Source organism: Myxocyprinus asiaticus, chromosome 9, assembly GCF_019703515.2.
Source record: "Myxocyprinus asiaticus isolate MX2 ecotype Aquarium Trade chromosome 9, UBuf_Myxa_2, whole genome shotgun sequence".
In the NCBI taxonomy this organism is placed as follows: Eukaryota; Metazoa; Chordata; class Actinopteri; order Cypriniformes; family Catostomidae; genus Myxocyprinus; species Myxocyprinus asiaticus.
This window is the reverse complement of record NC_059352.1, coordinates 10,939,279-10,964,605: the sequence shown is the minus strand read 5'-3', so window position 1 is coordinate 10,964,605 and position 25,327 is coordinate 10,939,279. Positions and strand designations below refer to the sequence as shown.

General features: G+C 34.9%; 1 protein-coding gene across 1 annotated transcript in view; it reads right to left on the bottom strand.

Moving 5' to 3' along the window:
* Positions 1 to 6,631: 6,631 nt before the first annotated feature.
* Positions 6,632 to 25,327, bottom strand: part of ca16b (carbonic anhydrase XVI b) — a 145,183-nt gene continuing 126,487 nt past the window's right edge. Inside the window, exons 13-29 of the mRNA XM_051705888.1 lie at positions 24,899 to 25,037; positions 21,295 to 21,386; positions 19,174 to 19,265; positions 18,104 to 18,200; positions 17,792 to 17,874; positions 17,579 to 17,713; positions 16,765 to 16,899; positions 16,505 to 16,665; positions 16,130 to 16,265; positions 14,937 to 15,083; positions 14,731 to 14,824; positions 13,718 to 13,794; positions 12,154 to 12,282; positions 11,065 to 11,211; positions 10,784 to 10,926; positions 9,266 to 9,401; positions 6,632 to 7,393 (exon numbers count right to left, since the gene is read on the bottom strand). Of these exons, the coding sequence (XP_051561848.1) occupies positions 7,247 to 7,393; positions 9,266 to 9,401; positions 10,784 to 10,926; positions 11,065 to 11,211; positions 12,154 to 12,282; positions 13,718 to 13,794; positions 14,731 to 14,824; positions 14,937 to 15,083; positions 16,130 to 16,265; positions 16,505 to 16,665; positions 16,765 to 16,899; positions 17,579 to 17,713; positions 17,792 to 17,874; positions 18,104 to 18,200; positions 19,174 to 19,265; positions 21,295 to 21,386; positions 24,899 to 25,037 (2,090 nt within the window). The 3' untranslated portion in view covers positions 6,632 to 7,246. The remainder of the gene's footprint in view (positions 7,394 to 9,265; positions 9,402 to 10,783; positions 10,927 to 11,064; positions 11,212 to 12,153; positions 12,283 to 13,717; positions 13,795 to 14,730; positions 14,825 to 14,936; positions 15,084 to 16,129; positions 16,266 to 16,504; positions 16,666 to 16,764; positions 16,900 to 17,578; positions 17,714 to 17,791; positions 17,875 to 18,103; positions 18,201 to 19,173; positions 19,266 to 21,294; positions 21,387 to 24,898; positions 25,038 to 25,327) is intronic.

The following is a 25,327-nucleotide window of genomic DNA, read 5'->3' as shown; positions in this document are numbered from 1 at the left end:
TGCGTCACTTGTGGACGAGCTCATTTCTCTCTTTCCCCTCAGCGGGGTGAGAGAAGCAAAAACAAACATATTAGCGGTACTAAGGTGTAAACATAGCTTATTATGTAGATGCCCGAAATATAATAATATAAAGAGTTGTTCATGTATAATGCATATGCCATAAAGATGGTTGTATCATTTGTGTAATATTTAACACTTTTCTTATGACAGAAAATGCAACAATTCCCCGTACGGTGCAATGGGATGTTCTCAGAGAAATAGTGCTCCTAGCGGTAAATATGAGTATTACATCCACGTAAATTACCTCAGATGAACAGTGATCTCACCGCTATGCCATGTTTCAAAAAATAAACAATTATACATCTTTTCTACTGTACATTATAATTGATTTTTTATTGGTTAAAGTCCATAAAAAAAATAATATATATATATATATATATATATATATATATATATATATATATATATATATATATATATACACACACACTGAACAAAAATATAAATGCAACATGTAAAGTGTTGGTCCCATGTTTCATGAGCTGAAATAAAAGATCCCAGAAATTTTCCATACGCATTGATTAGATTAGATTAGGGCCTAATGAATTTATTTCAATTGACTGATTTCCTTAAATGAACTGTAACTCAGTAAAATCTTTGAAAATGTTGCATGTTGCGTTTATATTTTTGTTCAGATATATATATATATATATAAGTTTACATACACCTTAGCCAAATATATTTAAACTCCGTTTTTCATAATTCCTGACATTTAGTCATAGAAAATATTCCCTGTTTTAGGTCAGTTAGGATCACTATATATATATATACAGTTGAATTCAGAAGTTTACATACACTTAGGCTGAAGTCATTAAAACTAATTTTTTAACCACTCCACATATTTAATATTAGCAAATGATAGTTTTGGCAAGTCATTTAGGACATCTACTTTGTGCATGACATGAGTAATTTTTCCAACAATTGTTTACAGACAGATTGTTTCACTTTTAACTGACTATATCACAATTCAAGTGGGTCAGAATTTCACATACACTAAGTTAACTGTGCCTTTAAGCAGCTTGGAAAATTCCAGAAAATTATGTCAAGCTTTTAGACAATTAGCCAATTAGCTTCTGATAGGAGGTGTACTGAACTGGAGGTGTACCTGTGGATGTATTTTAAGGCCTACCTTCAAACTCAATGCCTCTTTGCTTGTCATCATTAAAAAATAATAATAATAAAATAAAAAAAATAATAAAAAAAGGCCTATAAGCTTCAGTTAATTGTTTATACATTGGTGAGTCCATGTCATGAAACCTTTCCAAATTGTGACCCCATAACTAACTTTCAAAGTAACTTTTAAACTTTATTTTTTCCCCTTAATTTTAAAGTGATCTTTTAACTTTTAAAGTAGTTTTCAGATGAGTATTTTTGCCCCCAAAGCTACTTCTATTTATTATGTATTTTCAAAAAGGTCAGTTACACCAGTTCTGTCTGGAGGAATGGGCCAAAATTCCAGCAACTGCCCAAAACATTTGACCCAAGCTAAATAATTTAAAGGCAATGTTACCAAATACTAACAAATTGTATGTAAACTTCTGACCCACTGGGAATGTGATGAAAGATATAAAAGCTGAAATATATCATTCTCTCTACTATTATTCTGACATTTCACATTCTTAAAATAAAGTAGTAATCCTAACTGACATAAGACAGGGAATGTTTTCTACGATTAAATGTCAGGAATTGTGAAAAACTGAGTTTAAATGAATTTGGCTAAGGCGTATGCAAACTTATGACTTCAACTGTGTATATATACAGTTGTGCTCAAAAGTTTGCATACCTTTGGAGAATTGGTAATATATGTACCATTTTTAAAGAAAACATGAGTAAGCAGGCAAAACACATTTCTTTTATTTCTTATGGGATTCATATTCAACTGTAGGTTATAACAGAATGGAACAATCATAAAACAAAACATGGCAACAAAGAAAAAAATGAAATGACCCCTGTTCAAAAGTCTGCATACCCTTAGTTCTTAATACTGTGTATTGCCCCCTTTAGCATCAATGACATCGTGCAGTCTTTTGTAATAGTTGTCTATGAGGCCCCAAATTGTTGCAGGTGGTATAGCTGCCCATTCGTCTTGGCAAAATGCCTCCAGGTCATGCAAAGTCTTTGGTCATTTTGCATGAACCGCACATTTGAGATCTCCCCAGAGTGGCTCGATGATATTAAGGTCAGGAGACTGTGATGGCCACTCCAGAACCTTCACCTTTTTCTGCTGTAACCACTGGAGGGTCAACTTGGCCTTGTGCTTAGGGTCATCGTCATGCTGGAAAGTCCAAGAGTGTCCCATGCGCAGCTTTCGTGCAGAAGAATGCAAATTGTCTGCCAGTATTCTCTGATAACGTGCTGCATTCACCTTGCCATCAATTTTCACAAGATTCCCTGTGCCTTTAGAGCTCACCCCCCCCCCCCCAAAACATCAGTGAGCCACCACCATGCTTCACAGTGGGGATGGTATTCTTTTCACTATAGGGCTTGTTGACCCCTCTCCAAACATAGTGCTTATGGTTGTGATCATAAAGCTCTATTTTTGTCTCATCACTCCAAATTACAGTGTGCCAGAAGCTGTGAGGCGTGTCAAGGTGTTGTCGGGCATATTGTAACCGGGCTTTTTTGTGGCATTGGCGCAGTAAAGGCTTCTTTCTGGCAACTCGACCATGCAGCTCATTTTTGTTCAAGTATCGTCGTATTGTGCTCCTTGAAACAACCACACTGTCTTTTTTCCAGAGCAGCCTGCATTTCTCCTGAGGTTACCTGTGGGTTTTTCTTTGTATCCCAAACAATTCTTCTGGCAGTTGTGGCTGAAATCTTTCTTGGTCTACCTGACCTTGGCTTGGTATCAAGAGATCCCAGAATTTTCCACTTCTTAATAAGTGGTTGAACGGTACTGACTGGCATTTTTAAGGCTTTGGATATATTTTTATATCCTTTTCCATCTTTATAAAGTTCCATTACCTTGTTACGCAGGTCTTTTGACAGTTCTTTTCTGCTCCCCATAGCTCAGTATCTAGCCTGCCCAGTGCATCCATATGAGAGCTAACAAACACATTGACTATTTATACACAGACACTAATTGCTATTTAAAAAGCCACAGGTGTGGGAAATTAACCTTTAATTGCCATTTAAACCTACGTGTGTCACCATGTGTGTCTGTAACAATGCCAAACATTCAAGGGTATGCAAACTTTTGATCAGGGCCATTTGGGTGATTTCTGTTATCATTATGATTTAAAAAGGTGCCAAACAACTATGTGATAATAAATGGCTTCATATGATCACTATCCTTAAATAAAAGAGTTTTTTTTGCATGATCAGTCATATTTTCAAAATCAATGCCAAAATTTCACAATTTCTGCCAGGGTATGCAAACCTTTGTGCACAACTGTATATACAGGGTTGGGAGGGTTACTTTTGAAATGTATTCCACTACAGATTACAGAATACATGCTGTAAAATGTATTTTGTAACACATTCCTTTAGATTACTCAAGGTTAGTAACGTATTCTAAATACTTTGGATTACTTCTTCAGCACTGGTAGATTTTTTCACTTGTTTTGACTATAAAAACTACAGTAAGACAAAATACACGTTAAGTTTTTTTTAGATATTTTTACAGGAAAACAATAAAAAAAATTATCAAGAATATGATTTTTGCCCTAATATCAAAGGTCTTACTAGAAAAAAAGAAATTATGATCCAACGTGAATTTTCTTGATAAAAAATATGATCATGCCTGGTAACGTGCGTGTAAAATGGCTAGAAATAGCATTTTAGCATTTTTAACAATTTACACAAGGTTTATTTCTATTTGTTCTGATCCAAACTTACTTCAAATGTACTTCTCTGACTGCTCGTATGAATGTAACACATCATAAGAAAGTGTTTCACCGCTGCTCAAATGCTGGATCACATCATTTATATGTATAAATGTTTTCCATCTGAAAGGACTAAATATTAAATGAAACAAATGACAATAAAATGCAAAGTAATCTCTTCAGTAATCAAAATACTTTTGAATGTAACTGTATTCTAATTACCAATGATTTAAATTGTTTAAATATCTTGTATTGGTACTGGCCAAAACCTCTGTAGGGGAAGATGTCACAAGAACATTTCTCAGTAACTAGGAGGTTTTAAATCAAAAGTTTTGCAAAAATGCTTGTTTTCCTCTAGTAGTGGTTTTCTATTTCAAACACCTGGCTCAAAATGTTTGTAAATTAGACCCTTCAAACTAAAATTACAACATATTTTGTAATAAGGATAAAAAAAAAGAAGTAAAGGGAAGGGAATAAATCCACACTTGGAAACATTAAGTCAAGGGTCAACTACTCTAGATGAATATGGAAGTAGAAATGTAACCTTAAAAGAATAGTTCACCAAAAAATTTACATTTTCTCATAATTTATTCCCCCTCATGCCATCCCAGATGTTAATTACTTTTTTCTTCTGCAGAACACAATCAAAGATTTTTAGAAGAATATCTTGGCTATGCAGGTCCATATAATGCAAATGAATGGTGACCAAAATTTTGAAGCTCCAAAAGGTACATAAAGGCAGCATAAAAGAAATCCATCGCTGCGTCTGAATATCCGTACTTCTCTACTATATAGTATGCCAAAAAAAGTATGTTAATGGAGTAATATGTTCGAATCCACAGTATTCCTGAAGCAGTAAGTGAGAAATACCTGGATGACCTACTATTTCCAGCAGGATTTTGAAGTGTGGATCGACTGGACACTTAAAGACCCCATAATCCCTCGGGAGCCAGGCTTGGGGAGTAACAGAATACTTGTAATGGCGTTACTTAATCAGGATACAAAAAAATGTGTAACTGTAATCTGTTACATTTACATAAAAACTCAATGTATTCAGATTACAGTTACATCTGGTAAAAATTGGGATTACTAGCAGGATTACAATTTTCAAAATATATAAAAAATATAAAAGATCCTCCTGACATAAAATGATAAAGACCACTGCTTGCTTTAGTACAGAATACAGATATGATCAGATGCGCTGGAGATCTCTTCTGGTTCTCCTTCGTGACTGACGTGAATCTGGCATCATTTCCAGATGTAATGTTAGGTTATGTGTCGTTTAGATCATAATTCCACTGCAGATTACAGAATACATGCTGTAAAATGTAATTTGTAACGTATTCCGTTAGATTACTCAAGGTCAGTAACGTATTCTAAATACTTTGGATTATTTCTTCAGCACTGGTAGATTTTTTTCACTTGTTTTGACTATAAAAACTCTGCCAGTACAGTAAGACAAAATACACATGTTAAAAATACATTATCTGAAAAACCTAAATATCTTATGCAGTGTTGTTTCTAAAACAAGATAAATCTAATTGATGTTGTTTTAAGGATTTTTAGATATTTTTACAGGAAAACAATACAAAAATTATTATCATGAATATAAAGGAGTGTATTTTTAACCTTCTTTGAACAACTCTAATAAAAAATACATTATAAACAACTCTCAAGATCTCTTTTAATAAGAAAATAAGGCTCTGACTGCATAGTTTTACACTTGTGCTCATCTTCTAACGACTTGTAAGACTTAAGAAGATATGACGACGTTTCCGGTAATGGAACGTAGTGAGCAACGATGCTCCCTGGTTTTTACTGTGCACTCTGGGAATTTTTAGGGAGCGAACATTTTAGTGCACTGGAGAGATTTTGCGATTGGGACAGCCCTAGAAATGGCTGACTGACTGATCAGTGCCCTGACAAATGAACTAGGGAGCTGATTGAGATGCACCATGGGATTAAACCACTGGAGTCGTATGGATTGCTTTTATGCTGCTTTTATGTGCTTTTTAGAGCTTCAAAGTTTTGGTCACAATTCACTTGCATTGTATGGACCTACAGAGCTGAGAAATTCTTCTAAACATCTTTAGTTGTGTTCTGCAAAAGAAAGAAAGTCATACACATCTGGGATGGCATGAGGGTGAGTAAATGATGAGAGAATTTTCATTTTTGAGTGAACTACCCATTTAAGGCTGAACTAAAGATTTTGTCCGATTGGTGCAAGTCATCACATAAGTTGTATATTTTGTCCTTTTATACAGTTATTTAACTACACTTTCTTTTAGCTAAAACAATGATCTGATATTTTTGTCTGTTATCTTTTTTATCGTTCTTGCCGAATAATGACTTTTTTTCTGCTTCCTAATTGTTTAACTCTTCGAATTTAGCTGAAATTACATTTACATTACAAGTTTATTTTTTTTTTCTGTAGCCAAGACTTTAAGGTATATGTTTCTGTACATACAGTAAATTTAATTAATCAATTAAGTAAAAAGTGTGACAACTACTGTAGCTTCAGTTAATTGTTTATACATTGGTGAGTCCATGTCATGAAACCTTTCCAAATTGTGACCCCATAACTAACTTTCAAAGTAACTTTTAAACTTTATTTTTTCCCCTTAATTTTAAAGTGATCTTTTAACTTTTAAAGTAGTTTTCAGATGAGTATTTTTGCCCCCAAAGCTACTTCTATTTATTATGTATTTTCAGTTTTATTAGTGTCCATAGAAAATTAAAAACTGAAATGAAGGAAAACAGACATATATTTAGATCAATATCTTTATATATTACAAAACAATAGAAATGCTACTGATAACAATATATGTTCACAGTTGCTGTTATGATACCACACTCAAATAAATGTATATAAGTTAGACATAAAATGGCATATCTTAATAAATAAAAAAAGAACATATTAATCTAACAAGTCACAATGCTTGACGGTTAAAAGTCACATCATGATGAGCATTAAATTGAATGTGGAGCTTCTTTGTGTACAGCGTCCATGTGTGAGGCTGATGTGTGTTAATGTGCTGCCACTGACCAGAAATGTTTTGAACACGATTATCAATAATCAGCTAGGCATCAAGTAGTAACACTGACAGTGTAGTGCAAAGTAGACAGCTGCATGTTGCTGTGAGATGTGTGTCTGCGTGTGTGTATTTTGGAGAGCAGGTTGTGACGCTCAGCAGGATAACAAAAAGCAGCAAAAATAAATATCAAAAGAATTTATTTTTATCAGTATATAAAAGCTCTTTTTTGTTGCGTTTCTTCTTTTTTCATTTCACCAAGAGTCTGGGGAAAAAAGGCCTCATGGAAAGTTCAAGGAATCAGTTTTTCCGTCTCGTTTTCCGGGAACTTCACACCAAAGACTCCATGCTCTCAGCTTGATTGGATTCTTCTGTTACCATTATCCCACCAATTTTGTCCAGGTAGTTGAAGCCAAGTCTGAAGTCTTTACTGCTGACAAGGCTGAGCATAGCCTTGTAAAGGTAGTGATAGTGCTCCTAAAAGAGAGAGAGCAATTCGTGTTTATTGGGCCATTTTTGCACAGTTCTGTAACATAAATTGGGACTGCTTTGAACTGCTACATGTCACTAGCACTGCACGGAATTTTCCCACTGTAAATTTATTTTCCAGTAAAAATAACAATGTAAAGCCTGATATAGGAAATAATAGTCATTTTTTTAAATGGAACTGTTTTTTGAACCTATAGACAACCCCCTCCCCCCCAAAAAAAACATTATTATTATTATTATTTTTTGTATCTTATTTGATACATCAGGCTTTAAAGGTCATTATCCTCGTGAGACCCACGTAGGACTTTTGTTATTTAAATATCTCTTAGCCCATACATCCACAGTAAATCTTGGTGTATATTAAGAGGACACGCTGGGCTTTTCAGAGATACCAAATATTTGGGAGTTTGGCCATTACAACTTACTCTCATGGTCTATAGAAATGTACAATATGACATTAAAATTCAGCATATAAAATAAAGAAATAAATATATATATATATATATATATATATATATATATATATATATATATATATATAAATGTATATTATATATAATGTATATCTTTTTTTTTTTTAAATCAGTTTTTTTTTTTAATGTTTTTTTATACATCAAACAAAGAGCGGAAATTGTAAACTGTTTTTTTTTTTTTTTTGGGTCTTATTGTAAGATGACATCATAATAGCTTGTAATGTTAAACAATAAAATCTTTATAATAAAAGAGCAGGCTGCATATATGAAAAATACATATAAAAAATCAGTTCACAGTTTAAATATTTCGCATAAAAACGGCAAATGTCAGTATTTTCAAAGCACTGTATCCTCGCTCCTCCGTCCTCGAGTCTGTGACCCAGAAACCGTTCAAAGTCCACCTCATTAAGGACGTTTTCATTTTCTAAATGCACCACGAGGAGGCGTGGACTGAGGACAGAGGAAGCTTCCCGAGGAGGCTTGAGCGAGGAAGCACAGGTGCATCCTATGTGGAAGTCTTTTTGGTTGAAGCCCCTGACGCACACATAAATTCTCCTCGCCCTTCACATCTTGCACAACAGTTTTAATTCATGTTCAAATAAACCACAATTGTCACATACTTCTTGAATTATTAGGTTTTATTGTGAAACAATCAATAAATCAAGTTTCTTCAGCATAACGGCAAGCGCTCCAAAGTAATGCAGCTGCGCAAAGGCGGTGCGTGGGTGAGCAAGGACATTTCATTTTACAAATAATCTTGCTTCGATTCCTTCCACCTCCTTTTCTTTCCTCGCATACTTTCCTTGTATCTTTAGCGGGTGGAGAAAGAACGCAAGGAAAAGAAATGAGAAGCACCCAAGGTCTTCTACTTTCAGAAGAGCACGGAAACATTCACCAGGAGGAAGTGGATATCTAGTAAATTGCATACAACAGGTTTTTCAGCGAAGTATTGATCATGTTGATGATGTAGAGGCTTTAGAAAATCATGTATCAAATATGAAACTGTAGGCTTATAGGGATAAAACAAGATACATATACGTAAGAAGCAAAACTGCGTAAAATACGACTTTTAAGGCTTTTCACAAAATATTTCTTGAATTAAGTTTATTTCTCTTACCTCAATACAAATTGTTTCTTTCATGTTTTTAAAATATAGTGGGGGTGCTACTAAATGAAGAAAGAAAAAGAAACTTAATTCAAAATATTGTTTCTGAAAGCAAGTCTTGCTATCAAACACAATTTCTGCTTCTTAATTAAATATATTTTGTTTTAAGAATGTTTAGGTAGTATTACAAAAACACTGATGAAGACATTTTTTTTTTTTTTTTTGCAGTGCTCCAAATTGATCTATCATCAGACAAAATGATGTCTCACTTTATTAACTTACAAGTTCAGTGAAGACACCAGGCCTCATGAGGTTAATCATCTTGGCCACTTGGTAGACATCCACAGTGCTCTCATTCTCCAGCTGCTGGAAAAGTGTTGTCAGAGCGCAGAACATTCCAGCTGAAACGGCCCCAAACCTGAAACACAATCAATGACTCAGTCTCTCCCTCTGGTTACATAAACCCCAAATCCACACTATCTATACTGACAAAACACATACAGGATGCAATGCTGCACAAAAGTTGTACACTAAAACAGATTTTTAAATATAAATGTAGTAAATATAGCAGAAAAGTACTTTCTACATTGAATAAGTTAAAGTGGAACTTGAAAATGTTAAGTAAATTCTACATTTGTGCTCAATTCAAATGTGTAAAAATTCATGCTCTAGCTTATAAATAAATATAATGTATGATTGTTTTCTTTACAATGCGTCATCATGTATCAATCATAAATGAGAAAATCTTGTCATATTTATTTGCTAACTGGAGTAAATTTCACAGGTAAATAAAATAAGTACATTTTACTTAACTTTTGGAAGCTGGTGTTCCTAGCATGCACTGGGCTTGAATTATTCATGATTTTGCATTCACTGTTAGCAAGTTTGTTTACACCATTGTTGATTTCATTGTTACTTTTGGTAACTTCCTGTTTTGTGAAGACTGATGTTAATTTTCCACACAAAATTACCCATTCATGATCAAATAAAATTATCCATTGATTGTTACTGTCGTCGTGTTTTGTGCACCAAGTGTTGAGGTCTGCGTGCGCAGCTTTGTATCTTGATTCTTTTTCAAGTCATACAAGGGTATGTTTATGGAGGGCCAAATTACTCAAATTTAAATCATTAAATAAATATCTGAACATAAAAAAAATAAAAAAAGATTAAATAAATAATGAAATCGTAAAAAAAAAAAACTTAGTTAAATCACAAAATAAATTAATAAATGCCCCTTGTATTTCTTTTTAGCACTAGTTTGCGTCCATTTTCATTTGAGCCATATCTAAAAAAAAAAAAAAAAAGACACAAAGTTTGTGCTTAAATAAAAAATCTATTTTAATTTAAGCACAAGCTTAGTGTCTTTCCATTTGCAGGGTTACAGTTATCGGCATGCCACTCAACAACAGTGGACTTTCTTTGGACTTTCTGATTTTAGGCGATTTTGTTTTTTCAATAAAATATTTTATTTCATAAAATGTTCATTTAAATTTTACTACGTTTATTTAAGTACCATGTGCATCAGATTTGTAAGTTAGAGTTACTGTATTAATTGAAATATTTAAGTAAAATGTACTCACTCACTTTAATGAATATTATGACATGAAGTTAAATAGATTTTACTTAATTTTATACCATTAAGATGTACTTAGAAAAAACGTGTGCAAAAACTTGCAAAATGAAAATGAAGTAAATCTTACTAGTCATTTTTTTCAGTGTACTAAAATATGCAGGGACTGACCTGAAATTGCAGTGTAAAAAACAAACAAAAAAAATGCTTTAATTACACAGGATACTCACTCATCATGGATGATGGTTGGACCATCCCTTGTCACGGCCTCCTCCTTGATGATGTTGATGAGCTCAAATGTGCTGCTAATTGATGCATCAGGATCTGGCCAATTTGGGCACTGGAAATGTCTGACTTCCAGCACATAATCATCCTGCACAGCAAAGAACTCATGCAGTCAATAATGCATACTTGCTGCTTTTAATTATTTATGTTAAATCATTTCTGAACATGAGTGATATGGTTGCAGTGCTTTATAAAATGTGTTTTTGATGTGTAATGGCTGAGATACCTGTGTGGCCTCTAGGATGAAGTCATGGATAACGAGTTGTTCCTCATTAGACAAACAGAGTCTGTCAGTGTTAATAAGAGTGACAGTGAAGGCGACGCAGTTCATGGGCTCCTCTCTGCTGGGCCAGTACACAAATTCATCCTCGGTCTGTGGAAAGCAGAGCAGGGCCAGGCAAGTTCATCACATCATACATCATATCATATCATATATTATATCGCTAATTAAAGGTGCACTTAGTAATTTTTTTGCAATGTGTGCATGCATGCAGGAGAAAGAGATTTTATTTATTGATTTTAGATGACCAGATGTACTTTTGAAATATTTCAAAGGTGCACTCAGTAATTTTTTCCTTATTAAAAAGTTTAACTCCTAAAGACATGAATTGTAATTTTGCAATATATGTAGAAATCATGACCACTCACATTAAAATGAAGACTCCAGTCATATCAGTAACATTATAAAAGCTGTTTTATTCTACATGGAGAGGGTCCGCACATGAGGCTGCCATGTTAGAATCACATGACCAGCTGAATACTGCTCGCTTAATCTCAGTAACCGTCCTGTTATTTGACACTTTCACTCATTGATTAAAGTAATCATGGCTGACTATGAATACTACATTTGTACAATGGCATCTGAAACTGAAAACTATTGATTTTAAATGATGCTGCATCCAAGCTGCTAGGTGTCAGTGTAAGTCCAAGATGACACAAAGACAAAATTTAATGAGTGCACCTTTAAGGCTAATTATGCATAGTCTGTTTCCAAAGTCAAAACTTAAAAAATTAGTAAATCAAAATTATAAATGTACAAGCAAATAATTTTTTAAAATAATAAATACATTTAATTTTAAATGTAAATAAATAATGTAATCATGGAAACGCATGTTAGTGCAAGTGTAAATGGGCCTAAGTGCTATAGAAACGTAGCATGCTGGCCTGAAAAGCTTCAGGATGCATTAACAGAACACACTGGAAGGTACCACTTCTAAATATCTTTCAAAAATGCAATAAGTTATATATCACATGGCATGTTCAGTATTTGTTTTAGAGCCCATGTTCAGAGATGGCTTTTTAATGGTGTACTTACAAGGCCGAGGTTGTCTGGCAACATCACAATAACTTGAGCATTATGATCCCAGATCATTCTCCAGAAGTCTGTGGTTGTGTGGGGCAAAGGATGCTGAGTAATGATGAACTCATTGCTCCTGTTGTAGCCCTGCGATATGTTAAGCATTCATATTAATTTATAAAAAAAATCATAGCAAATTTTGACACAAACAGAAAGAGAGCTAAAACACAGTTACACAAATATGTAAAAGAATGTTCACTACAAGTGAAGTTCAATCAGCAGCATTTTTGGCATAATGTTGATTACCACAAAAAAATACTTTTGACTTGTCCCTCATTTATAAAAAACAAAACAAACAATGGAAGTGAATGAGGCCAGTCTATAAACATTCAAATACACACTGTTTCAAAAGTATAGCCACAAGACGTTATCACTTTATATGTGTTAACATGATTTTAGATTGAAAAAAAAAAATCAGGGATTTACAGCCATTACGGTGGTCATGTAATATTGTAATATTGAATATAACTTTACACAGATTTTACATTTATTTTATTTATTGTTTATTTATTTATTGACACTAAAATCATGTTAAAGGAATAGTTCACCCAAAAATGAAAATTCTCTCATGCCATCCCAGATGTATATGACTTTCTTTTTTCTGCAGAACACAAACAAAGATTTTTATAAAAATATCTCAGCTCTGTAGGTCCATAAAATGCAAGTGAATGGATGCCAAAATGTTTATGCTCCAAAAAGCACATAAATGCAGCATAAAAGTAATCCATATGACTCCAGTGGTTAAATCCATATTTTCAGAAGTGATATGATAATTTTGCGTGAGAAACAGATCAATATTTAAGTACATTTTTGCTAGAAATTCTTCACCCTGCCCATTATGCATGAAGAATGTGAATCACCAAAAACACAAGAAGAAGAATGTGAAAGTGGAAATTGACTGAACAGGGAGGAGAATTTATAGTGAAAATGGACTTATATATTGATCTGTTTCTCACCCACACCTATCATATTGCTTCTGAAGACACTGATTTAACCACTGGAGTCATATGGATTACTTTTATGCTGACTTATGTGATTTTGGAGCGTCAAAATTTTGGCACCAATTCACTTGCATTGTATGGACCAAAAGAGCTGAGATATTCTTCTAAAAAAATCTTCATTTGTGTTCTGCTGAAGAAAGACAGTCATACACATCATAAGGGTGAGTAAATTATGAAAGAATTTTAATTTTTGGGTGAACTATTGCTTTAAAACCTATAATGTTTTCATCTTGTGGCTATACTATAACTATCAGAATGGACTGGCCCCATTCACTTTCACTGAAAGTGCCTTACTGTAACCATAATTTATTTATTTTTTTTAAATAAATGAGGGACAAGTCAAAATTATTTTTCAACATTATACCAAAAATGCTGTCGATTAAGCTTAACTTGTTTTGAACCTGGAACATTCCTGTAATTACTACACAAATATTTACATTTCCTACATTATAAGATATCCTTCAGAGAATGAACAATCCAAACACGATGTATAAAGTTCCAGTAAAGTGTCAGTGCTGTACCATAATATAGGAGGCATTGATGTAATCTGTTCCTTTTACCCCTGGGAGAGGAGCTAATGCCACCCGGGCTCGCTCTGCTGTGGGAAGAAACAAACAAATCACATTCAGCTATGGTTCTCTATTGTAAACCACTAGCTCTGTTATTTATTGAACATATATGATTCTTAAAAAAAATATTTTCACACTTAGACTGGTAACATTTTACAATAAGGTTCCATTTGTTAACATTAGTTAATGCATTAGGTATCATGAAATAACAATGAACAATATATTTTTTTACATCATTAATCTTTGTTAATGCTAGTTAATAAAAATACATTTATTGTTAGTTCACGTTAGTTCATAGTGCATTAACTAATGTTAACATAACTTTTGATTTTAAAAATGCATTACTATACATTGAAGTTAACATTAACTAAGATTAATAAATGCTGTAAAAGTATTGTTCATTGTTAGTTCATGTTAACTAAGGTTGTTAACTGTTGACAAATGGAACCTTTTTGTAAAGTGTTACAGCACCCTTATACCTACAGAAACAAATAATGTTCTGACAGATATGTTTAAAATGATCATGAGATGACTACTCTACAGTCATATCAGTAAAAACCATTGTATTCTACATAAGGTTGGAACCCTCTCAATGTGGCCAACATGCTGACATCACATTACTAGCCAGATACTTATCCCTCTATTTTGGTAACCTACCTATAACTGGGACATTCTGGTTCTGAAATAAATTAATCATGGGTGACAAATATATCTGTGAACAGATTGTTTCTACTATCACATCAGTAACCAAAAATGTTCGCTTTGCGTGATGTTGCCACACAGATAGATGTCAGTATAGTTTGAGTTTCTGTTATTTTTATAATAGAAAAATGGTCGTAAGTTCTACACACTGCTACATTGTCTTATATTGTCTGGATTGTAGCTGTGCTACTTTGTATCTTGAGAAGATCAGAAGGTTGAGCGATACATATTGTTAAATGGGTGTTGATGATTTGGTGACTCACTTGGCAACACTAATGAGGTGCGGTTCTTCTCTTTGTTGCACTCTTTCTGTGCACTGAAACACTCTGTGAGATGTGCATTACATTGCGTCACCAACTGGAGGAAAAATTACAAAAGCGGCCACAAGGAGGAGCAGGTTAGTCATCTAACTGAGCAAATTATCTCATCCTAATGCACAAAGGCACAACACAAGTCGTCAAGTCCAGACCTTAAGCTGTTTGTCCATGCGTGTTTGTCCCGTGGGGCTTGGGGTGAGGATGTTGTTGGCATAACTGTGGAGTTGCCAGGCAGGCACCTCTGTGTCTTTACTGAGCACAGCTTCCATTAATGTATCATGGATGAAGATAAACTGCTCCTATAGGGAACACATACACATATTCATGAAGACAAACTAGGGTGACCTAAGAATGTGACATTTGCACAGTATATTTATGATACAGAAGCAAATATAGCTATGTTCGCCAAGGTATACTACCATACTAGTGTTTTTGCAGTATGAAGTATGTGCACTGTGCACGGTATGCACATTTTCTGAATGGATGGCATACTATAGTTGCAGTATAGAATAGAATTATAGAATTCAGTGTGCTAGATTTGACCTTCCATTTCCAGTATTATTAATGATTCGGAAGCAATATCAACCATGATTTTTTACATCTCCATCTTGATTCATTATTTGATCAGACTGCAGATAATTGGATTCAAACAATTCAAAATAGCTGGACTCCACTTGCTTACTTAAAGGAATGTTCCAGGTTCAATACAAGTTCAGCTCAATCAACAAATTGAATGCTGAAGTTTCATTTGCTGAAGTTTAAAATCTCAAAACTATTATTTTCTCTGGCTCCCATTTGCTGGTTCTCTCTCACCCGGTTTCGCTTTTGACACTGGTTCAGATGACAGTGAGTAAGCGTTTTCGGGTTATGCAAAGAGATACAGCAGCTTGCCTGTATCTCTCCCACACCTGGCTCACCACTTGCGGGTCAAGTCTCCATTCTCCGTACAGTATATCCACTCCCGTGTTTATTATGCCTGGGACATGCGTTGCATGTAATGAATAAGCGTGCACTGCTCCACACAATCAGTTAGTGAAGTTTCAGGAAGGGAAAAGAAACAAATACTGCATAAATTACGCATTAAACAAGTATTAATTGAAGAAATTTCATTCAGTTTCCCAGCCCTAATTAAAATAAAAAAGTTATTGTGAATTGAGTTAATATTGAGTAATATGTTCATTTAAACTAAGCAATTTTGTGTACCTCTTTTTTGCTATCATATTAAATTATATTGAGCATTATATTGGCCAGATATGTAAATATATCAGAATCGTCATCAGCCTTTAAAAAATATTAACCCATATCAGTCGACTACTAATACAGAGTGAATAAACTAAACATTAACCTCGGTCTGGACCAGGTAGTTCCGCTGGGCTCGGATGTGCTTGAGGAATCCCAGGACATTGACAGTGCCTTTGTCCTTTATCTGCTGGAGCATGCTGTCTATGACTATGTATGTGCCTGTTCTGCCCACCCCTGCACTGCAAGACACAGACAGAGTGAGGGTATGAGAGACAATTTCTCCCTTCCTCTCAGAAATTCTGTGAAGCTGTAAGGAGAAACCTTCAAAAATCTTCTTGGTATTTTTTAATCAATGACAAAATAAAAGGTGTTATTGGAAAGTACACTCTCGGAACTGACATTTACACACTCCATATTATTGATTTCGTAATCCTAGATGGCTGGTGGGCGGGGCTTATGTTTCTCTAGTGTACGGTACCTGCAGTGCACTAGGACGGGGCCTGCGCCTGGCAGGCGCGCTGCTGAAGATCGAGAGATGAATTTGATGACTGGTAGTGTATACTCAGGTACGCCCATGTCTGGCCACTGAGTGTAGTGATATTGGGCCACCAGTCGTTCAAACTGCCTCCCTTTCTGACCCTGAGAGAAGAATAGAAAGAGAGAATTCAGAGCTCAAAATGAAGATTCTAATGCATGATAAAAGTGCTTTGTAAATGCGCTAAGAATGCTCCAACTCACCTTCTTCACTTTGGTGTTGCGTATGATAAAGTGGCGAAGTGTGTAGTATGCATAAACTTTAGTACTCTTTAGAGTCACCATTATGCTTCCATATACTTCACTGTTCTCCGATGGCCAATACTGATCACATTTCCTCTGTAAAAACAAGACAAATAAATTTTGCTTTTCAAAACAAGAATTTATGCAATGGTATTGTGTATTTAAACAGTAAAACAAGGCAAGTAATGCATAGGAGGCATACAAATAAATAAGCTTTTGTCAAAATAAGGTTTTTAAGGAGCAGATTTTAAAGGCCTATACACACCAAGAGCAAATTTTTGCTGTGAATTTCAGCATGAAAAACAAAACAATGCATTAGTATGGACTATTCACGCCAGGGGCAAAATTCCTCAACTGACAAACCAGTTTTTGTCACAAGATCTTGAAATCTTGATCGTTCCAAGAGACTGCAATGGCATGATGTATAGTGAAAAAGGAGTTACATTTTGGTCTGTTTTCACCCAAAACAAACTGGATCGCTTCAGAAGACATGGATTAAAATACTGGAGTCTTATGGATTACATTTATACTGCCTTATTGGAGCTTCAAATTTCTGGCCACCATTCACTTGAATTTTGAGGACCTACAGAGCTGAGATATTCTTCTAAAAATCTTTGTTTGTGTTCTGCAGTAGAAAAAAAGTATGTAAATGAGGGGAGTAAATAATGACAGAATTTTCATTTTTTGTTGAACTATTCCTTTAAGAGCGTCTAGAAGTGAGGTTTGTATTAGGTAAGTGTACTTGATCATGGTGAGCGGTGTACTGATAACATACCCTGCCTTTCTCCACCAGGTTGGTTATCATGACAATCACACTGGTGTTCCGTTCCCAAATCATTCGCCAAAAGTCCTCAAAGGTGGACTTCAGAGGTCCCTGAGCAGCTATATAAGCCCTGGATCTCTTATAACCCTGAGAATGTGAATATTTAATTACAAAAAAATATATGAGCAAACATATATACAAACACACACATGAATAAATACTTACGTCTACATAGTTGGCGTTGATGTAGTCCGTGTGTTTGCCGTCTTTCCCAGTCAGTTGCTGTAGCTTCACTCTACTGTGATCATCTGGGTATTCAAATGCAATAAATGATGTATCATTTGAACCACCATTTGACATATGTAATCTATTTAGAAATGCTAGCAGTGCATGTACTGTAAGGGGGAAAAAGGGATGAGGGAATGAGGAATATTTATATATTTAATGCCACGCTAGAGTTTCAGAAAATTGGATCACAGATGAATTCACAGTGTACACATTCACCTTTACTTAAGAAGGTACATTTTCACAACTCACATGCAACGATGTTGATGTATCTGTTTTTGTGCTTGTTGTCTGGGTGATTTGAATGTTCGGCTGTGATCTTCATGTCAGATGTGCAGCGCTGAACCTCCTGCAGAGAAGATTTCAAATGGATCCAAAAGTTACTATTTCGGTTAGACCTGGTTCTATAGTACAGATATCCTTATATTTGGAATAGCATGCTATCATACTACTCTTTACACTATTATTTCTACTGTATGTGTATTATACAGTATGAAGATTTTTTGTATGCATGAGCTACTATATTTGGCAAATGAACCAGAAAGGATATCAACTTTTAACGTTTCAGACTACCAAAAGTTAACACATTTTTACACAAACTTGGATAAATTAAAAATAGGTTGTTTTTTTTTTTATCTACAAGATTATAACTGAACATCACTTTCTGAATTGAACATGCTGGATGAGGTCTTGTGACAATAATGTAGCATACTAATGCTTGTAATGCTTATCACTGCATAAGGAATATTGTTTCACATCCTATTATTTATATTTATTATATTAATTGTTGTATATTATTTATAAATTGCCCCATTTGTCCAAATCATTTAATTATTGTCACATCAATTCAATTGGAAATAATTTTTATACAGCAGCATATAATTAGCTTCCCACTGTGCGCTAATGAAGAAGACGTTAATCTGTCGAGAAGTTTATTTGGGCTACAACTGTAAAACAAAACACCTCTATTATTAAATGTATATTAAATGCATGAAATAAGCAATTGTCATCGTTTTAGGTGAATCTTGTAAAAGAGACTGGGTTCTGAGTTCTTGAATGTGCCCATATTAGATTCTGATCATGTAAATGTTCAAATGTATGTTCATATGTTCATATGCCAAATGTAAATGAACAAGACTCAAGTCATCCTGTATTCCTGTATAGATTCCTCCAGCAAGAGGAGTGATTTTAATGAGGTTCTCCTCTTTAATTAGTCCTTTTCCCATAGCCATCTGTGCCTCTGTGCAACTGGGAACACCGGTACACGTAGAGCACACATACAGTATATTCTCACACACTCCTTTTACAAAGACCACACTCACATTGAACTCCTGAGAGAAGCCATGCTGGTTGTTGGAGTACAACTCCATGATGTGTTTGATGAACTGCCTGACTGGGACAGCCTCCAGGTCATCTGTAATACATAAACCATTTACACATGCCATACTGAATCTGCTAAGTAAAATCCAAACATTTCCATTCAAATGGTTCAGATTACCATAAATCTGATCAAATACCTAAAATATTATTAATGGCATTTGCTAATATTGTGGCAGCGACTTTTACAAGGACAATCACCACTCACATTTGTTTTTGGAAAATGTAAAAATGTAATAATAATAGAAATAGAAATAATAGAATATATATACTATCTAAATATATCTAAATAATATAAATATATATATATATATACTATTGTGTGTGTATATACACTATATATAATATATTAAATGTATTACTATTAAATATACAAACATATTATATTTTATAAAATATGAAATATTTTACTTTACCTAAAAACATAATATTTATGGAATTTAGATATACACTCAAATCATAACACATAAGTTGTTTAGTAATAGCATAAGATAAAATTTATTTTTAGAAAACATAAAATGTAGTATTAAATTACAATATTAAATTCAATTACATTTAATTACATATTTCATTATAGTATAAAATAATTTATTAAATGTTTCATTTATTTGTATCAATTATATATATATATATATATATATATATATATATATATATATATATATAAGTATAAATATAATTATACAACATACAGTATATTTTTGAATTCATAATTTATATTTTATGTTTATTAAATTATATTTAATAAAATATTACAAAATATACCTAAAAACATCAGATTTATGTTTAAATTATGTAAATAAATAAATACAAAAAATACAAAAATAAAAATCAGTTTCAAAATACAAGAAACTCACTACTAAACCCACAGACCCTATGATATTTGGGCACATCTGTGTCATATAAAGCCAATCAGTTATCTATCATTGAAATGAGCTGGTCTGATGGTCTATTGTCAAGTTGAATGGCCATATAAAGGTATGCTTCATTACTGCCCAGAGAACCACACAGCTGGGGCCATATTTAAAAAAAGACCAGAATCCCCCGGAGCATTTAGCGCTTTGGCGTGGCGATGGATGATCAAATACACATCAAGTATTCACTGTCTATACTGTTAACCATAGAGATTTCACCTTATTAAACTACTGAGACATGCACACACTGGCTTCTTTCTCAATTTAACAGGGATTGTTGATGAGTATCATAGCAGAGACATTAAACTACCATTTCAAACAGAGTTCTCATAAACATTAATGGCTGGTTTTACCTCCCTGGGCTTACAGTTTTATAGACCTGTCAGTCAAGAGCTGGGCTGATTCACATGGTAGAACAATAGAACGAGAGACAAAGGCACAGAGCGAGCAAGAAAGAAAAGATGCTAGAAGAGTTGCAATACTGACAGCAGTTGAGCAAGTTTACAAATTCATGCACTGCTCAAACTGCTCAAACTGAAGAAGAATAAACACAATGACTCAAAGAACATTAAATATGCATCCATTAAAAATCCAAGAAAATGGTAAGATTGAAATGCAGATTATTTAAACCATCCAAACAGATTGACAAACAGATAAACCAAAAAGGAAAGCAACGTAATATGATATAGCAGGCCTAATGAATTCTATTCAATTGTTAAGGTTGACCATCTTTCTGATCCATCAATACTGAAGATGATGAATGGAGCCACTTTTGTTGAATAGTCATTAACTCATATGAATGCTGTGATGAAAGGTTTTGCAGTGCGATCTGTCTAGTCAAACTTTGCGTTTATATTTAGTGGCGCAAGCATCACTATTTTTATTGGTAATACTACGGGTTAGAGATTTGAACAAAACCTTTAGTGAAGTTTAAGCTTAAAATAATAAGAAAAACAATTTGCCATTAGGTTTAGAGTTCATACTTCTTACCCCATTGACAAATAGTTCTTTCTTGTTTCGTATGTTTGCTTCTCAAGTAAATGAGTCTTGTTTCAAGGATGTTTAGATATGTTTACTGGAAACATAGACAAAAATACTGAGCAAGAATTCTCAAGTACATTTTTTTCTAGCCATTTTTATATTTTGACTCACCTGCTGCAGAGAGGATGGGAAAACTATCATTGCGGATCACTCTTGGGGAGTTTCTTTCTTCGATGTAGAACTGTGCAGTCTGAAAGAATCTCCTGTGGGCAGAAAGGATCCAGGTTATTTAAATTAAAAAATTAGAACAGAGACAATGGCTCTAAATTGCATTAACATTTTTGTGAACGCAGAGCTTGGTACAGGGGCAGGTAAACAGTATGCTTTTAAAGAGCTCCTTAATTATGAAAAAGTTGTGGGCTTGCTTAGAGTGGCTGCTATGTATTTTCTGAACATCACAAGAAGTAATACATCAAGTCTGTCCAATCTACAAACTACTTTGGGAATTTTGAATTTTGTCTACTGTCATTTTTTGAAGGTAAAGAGGGACTTATGACTTCATTTAAACCCATAACTTCATTTAAATAAACACATACAAGCAGGGTAAGTTCAGAACAACAACAGTTCTGAGCTAGAACTCAGTCAAGTACATAATAAAATCCTTGTCATAATGTCATTATTACATTAGCAAATACAAACACTCCTAAATGTCTAGTTCTCCCTCTAGATTTCATAAAACATACACAAACAACAAAGCAATGATACATAATATCTAGCCAAACTTTGCACCTGCAGCTCTCCATATTGCTGTAGCCTCTCTGCCTTGGGAACAATCTTTTAAAAATCTCCAAATGCACAGGAAAGACAGGGTGCAATCCCCCCTGAAACCCCCATTTAAGACTTACTGTCATGTAAATGCTAGTATAGTATTTTCATAGGAGTGTCCCTACCTGTACTGTATGCAGAGCAAAGAGCAGATGCTATTCATCCTTAGAAGATGAGATAAAAAGAGGGGAAAGAGAGGGAGAATGATGGCTGAGCACTGATGGGGGGTGGGGGTTGGGGGGGTATAGGTAGATAGAGAGGGTGGGTGGGTGTTGGGGGCAGTCACCCTGCACTAATGACCTTATAGGATAGGGGATCTGTTGTTGGCAGACGTACATTTTGCAGACTGATGCTATAGCAGGGTCCTTCAGTGATGTTTTTGGACTCCTTGAAAATGCACAACTAAGCAAATGGTAAAAAGACAAATATAACCCCTTATCATTCCCCATCTGCGTCTCTATCTGTTCGAGTTTGAAATTGCTTTAACTCATAGTGATCTCATGTGTACGTGTAGAGATGTACCACTGGAGACGAGTGCAGTATCTTTGGTCTTTAATGGGCATCTGTGAGTTTGAACAGACTCTGAAAGCCTCTGAGCTATCCAGATGGAACCCTGCCTACATAAAGCTCTCATTAGCCTATTGCCTTGGCAACATCATTACTTCATTTTAGCAAATAATAGCATACTTTGTGGTAAACACTCATGAGCTCCAGTTCTGAGAAAATGAGAAAGTTTTTGCAAAGGAGGTAGTTTTGCACTTTTTCACCTCAGATAATGCAGGAATGGTATTGTACTAATAAAAGGATAAAAGGATATACACTCAATGAGTACATTATTAGGAATACTGTGGTCCTAATAAAGTTCCCGATGTGGTCTTCCGCTGTTGTAGCTCTTCCACCTCAAGGTTCTTCGTGTTGTGCATTCTGAGATGCTATTCTGCTCACTACAATTGTACAGAGTAGTTATCTGAGTTACCGTACCCATTCTGTCAGCTTGAAACCAGTCTGGCCATTCTCCATTGACCTCCCTCATCAACAAGGCATTTCCCTCCACAGAACTGCTGCTCACTGGATGTTTTTAGTTTTTGGCACCATTCTGAGAAAACTCTACAGACTGCTGTGCATGAAAATCCCAGGAGATTAGCAGTTACAGAAATACTCAAACCAGCCCATCTGGCACCAACAATCATGCCACGGTCGAAATCACTGAGATCACATTTTTACCCATTTTAATGGATGATGTGAAAATTAACTGAAGTTCCTGACCTGTATCTGCATGATTTTATGCATTGCACTGATTGGCTAATTAAATAATCGCATGAATAAGTAGGTATACAGGTGTTCCTAACAAAGTGCTCACTGAGTGTATATGAACTTAATATTTTAATAATATTTATAATAATATTTTTTTTAAAAGCTTTTGCTTCTTGGTGGATTTGTTCATGACATTCTTGAAAGTTGACAGAACAAGTGCATTAATTGCTCATGTGCCTTTACTCACATTAAGATTTAGATAAAGATGTCTGGGTTCACATTCTCAATGGAGCAGTTATCATTTGTCTTCCTCTCGCTCACTAACCGATAGATCACTGTATAAAAGAGCAAATTCAACCAGCCTTTTATTCCCTATAACTTTAACCAATCAACTCCCGGTATTTGCAATCATCATTCCTTACAGCACTGAATTTGTTAAATGAATATGCATAGGTCATGGTGAAGTAAAAAAAAATCTGACTGCTTTTATCATTTCTTCTCACGTTCTATGTTCACACAGAGCTCTGGAGTTGGTTGAGGTAACTTGCAGACAGAAATTGTTGTAATTAATGGTGTCTGGTATTGCTCATATTTAGGATTAGGGATTTGAAAAAAACCCATGGCTTAAGTATTAAACTTTCGGAGCGTAATTCGTCCTGCACTTTTTGTGCTATGAACATGAATGATACCTAAAATTGTGTGGTTTGATGAGGGGATGTGTGCTATTACTTATTAAGAAACCAGAAGAATCAGACTTTAAGAGATCACATGAATTTGACCAGGTGGTTGACAAAATGGGTAAATTAAATTCCATAAATTTACAATGAATGAGTGACCCGGGCCTTTTCATAGAGACTTGGGGGTGTTTTTTTTTTTACTTAGGCTGGTCAGGTATAAGAATGTAAGTACTGCAAATATTATTACAACTAACACATTACAAAATAAAGTTTAATGTTAACTATTAATGTAATGTTTCGTGTTCACAATTTAATGATACACTCAGACCAGTCAGCATCACAGATTGGAGCACAGCTGGGTCCCTAGGCTCAAGACTCATGATCCCTAGGGGGCCTATAACCTCTTAGCTCATACACAGACACAAGACAAAACCGGACAGAACAGGAGGATGGTGGTATTTGGCAGGGAGCTCGTTGGGAGGATTTTGATTCGGTTCCCAAAGGGCTGAGACAGGCCTGGGAGAGGGTGGGCAGATGGGGCCAGGATTCTCAAGAGAGCTGAGCCACGTTTATAAAGGCCAGTGAGAGAGAGAGTAGATAAGTAGAAAGAGGTTGATGAGGTGTGGATACAGGGGTCAGAGCACCCTTAAACGTTTTTAAACAGCGACAACCGCAACAAGATATTAAGACGGTGCTTGGTTTCTGTATTTGTTGTGTCAAACTGGGTAGCTCAGCCTGCAGAGAAATCTCACTGGTCCAAAATACTGTTCTCAAAGCATCCTGTTGATTATTACAGAAAATAATTTTGACTTGCCCCTTCGATTGTAACAAAACCAAAAACACACTGACAATAATCCAATCCAATCTTGGCATTGCTGTTGTTGCCATTTTATAAAAACTGTTAAAAAGCTCCACTTTGCCTATAAACACCCCTTACCTGTGGTAAAATCACTTTAACACACAACCCTATTGTAGCTTATTGCTTTATTATAAACTGTGGTCCTTGAACTCTGCCATACCTCCAGTAGACCAGGACAGCCAGCAGCATAATCAGACAGAGGAGTGTGAGAGCAGATACCACCATCAGAGGGATGATCCACTCCATTCTGCTGGATGAGGACACAGGGTTTCGGGTGACAGTGGAGATGCTGTTCCTCTCTGCATAATGGTCACAGAGACCAGAGAAGGGTAACAAAAATAACATTCATTTCTTCAAGTCAAGTCATTTTTATTTGTATAGTATTTTTTACAACACACATCTTTTCAATTAAATTATGCTGTAACAGAAAATTCTGCTGTAATGTCTTAAAGTCCTCATTGCGCGGTTGGACGCGACTGGAAATCATGCCTTTAAAATTAGAGCGCCAGTGAGCAAGTCAAAGGCGATGTTAGTTTATGGAGAAAAATAACCTTGAGAGAAACCAGGCTCAGCTGGGGAAGCCAGTTCC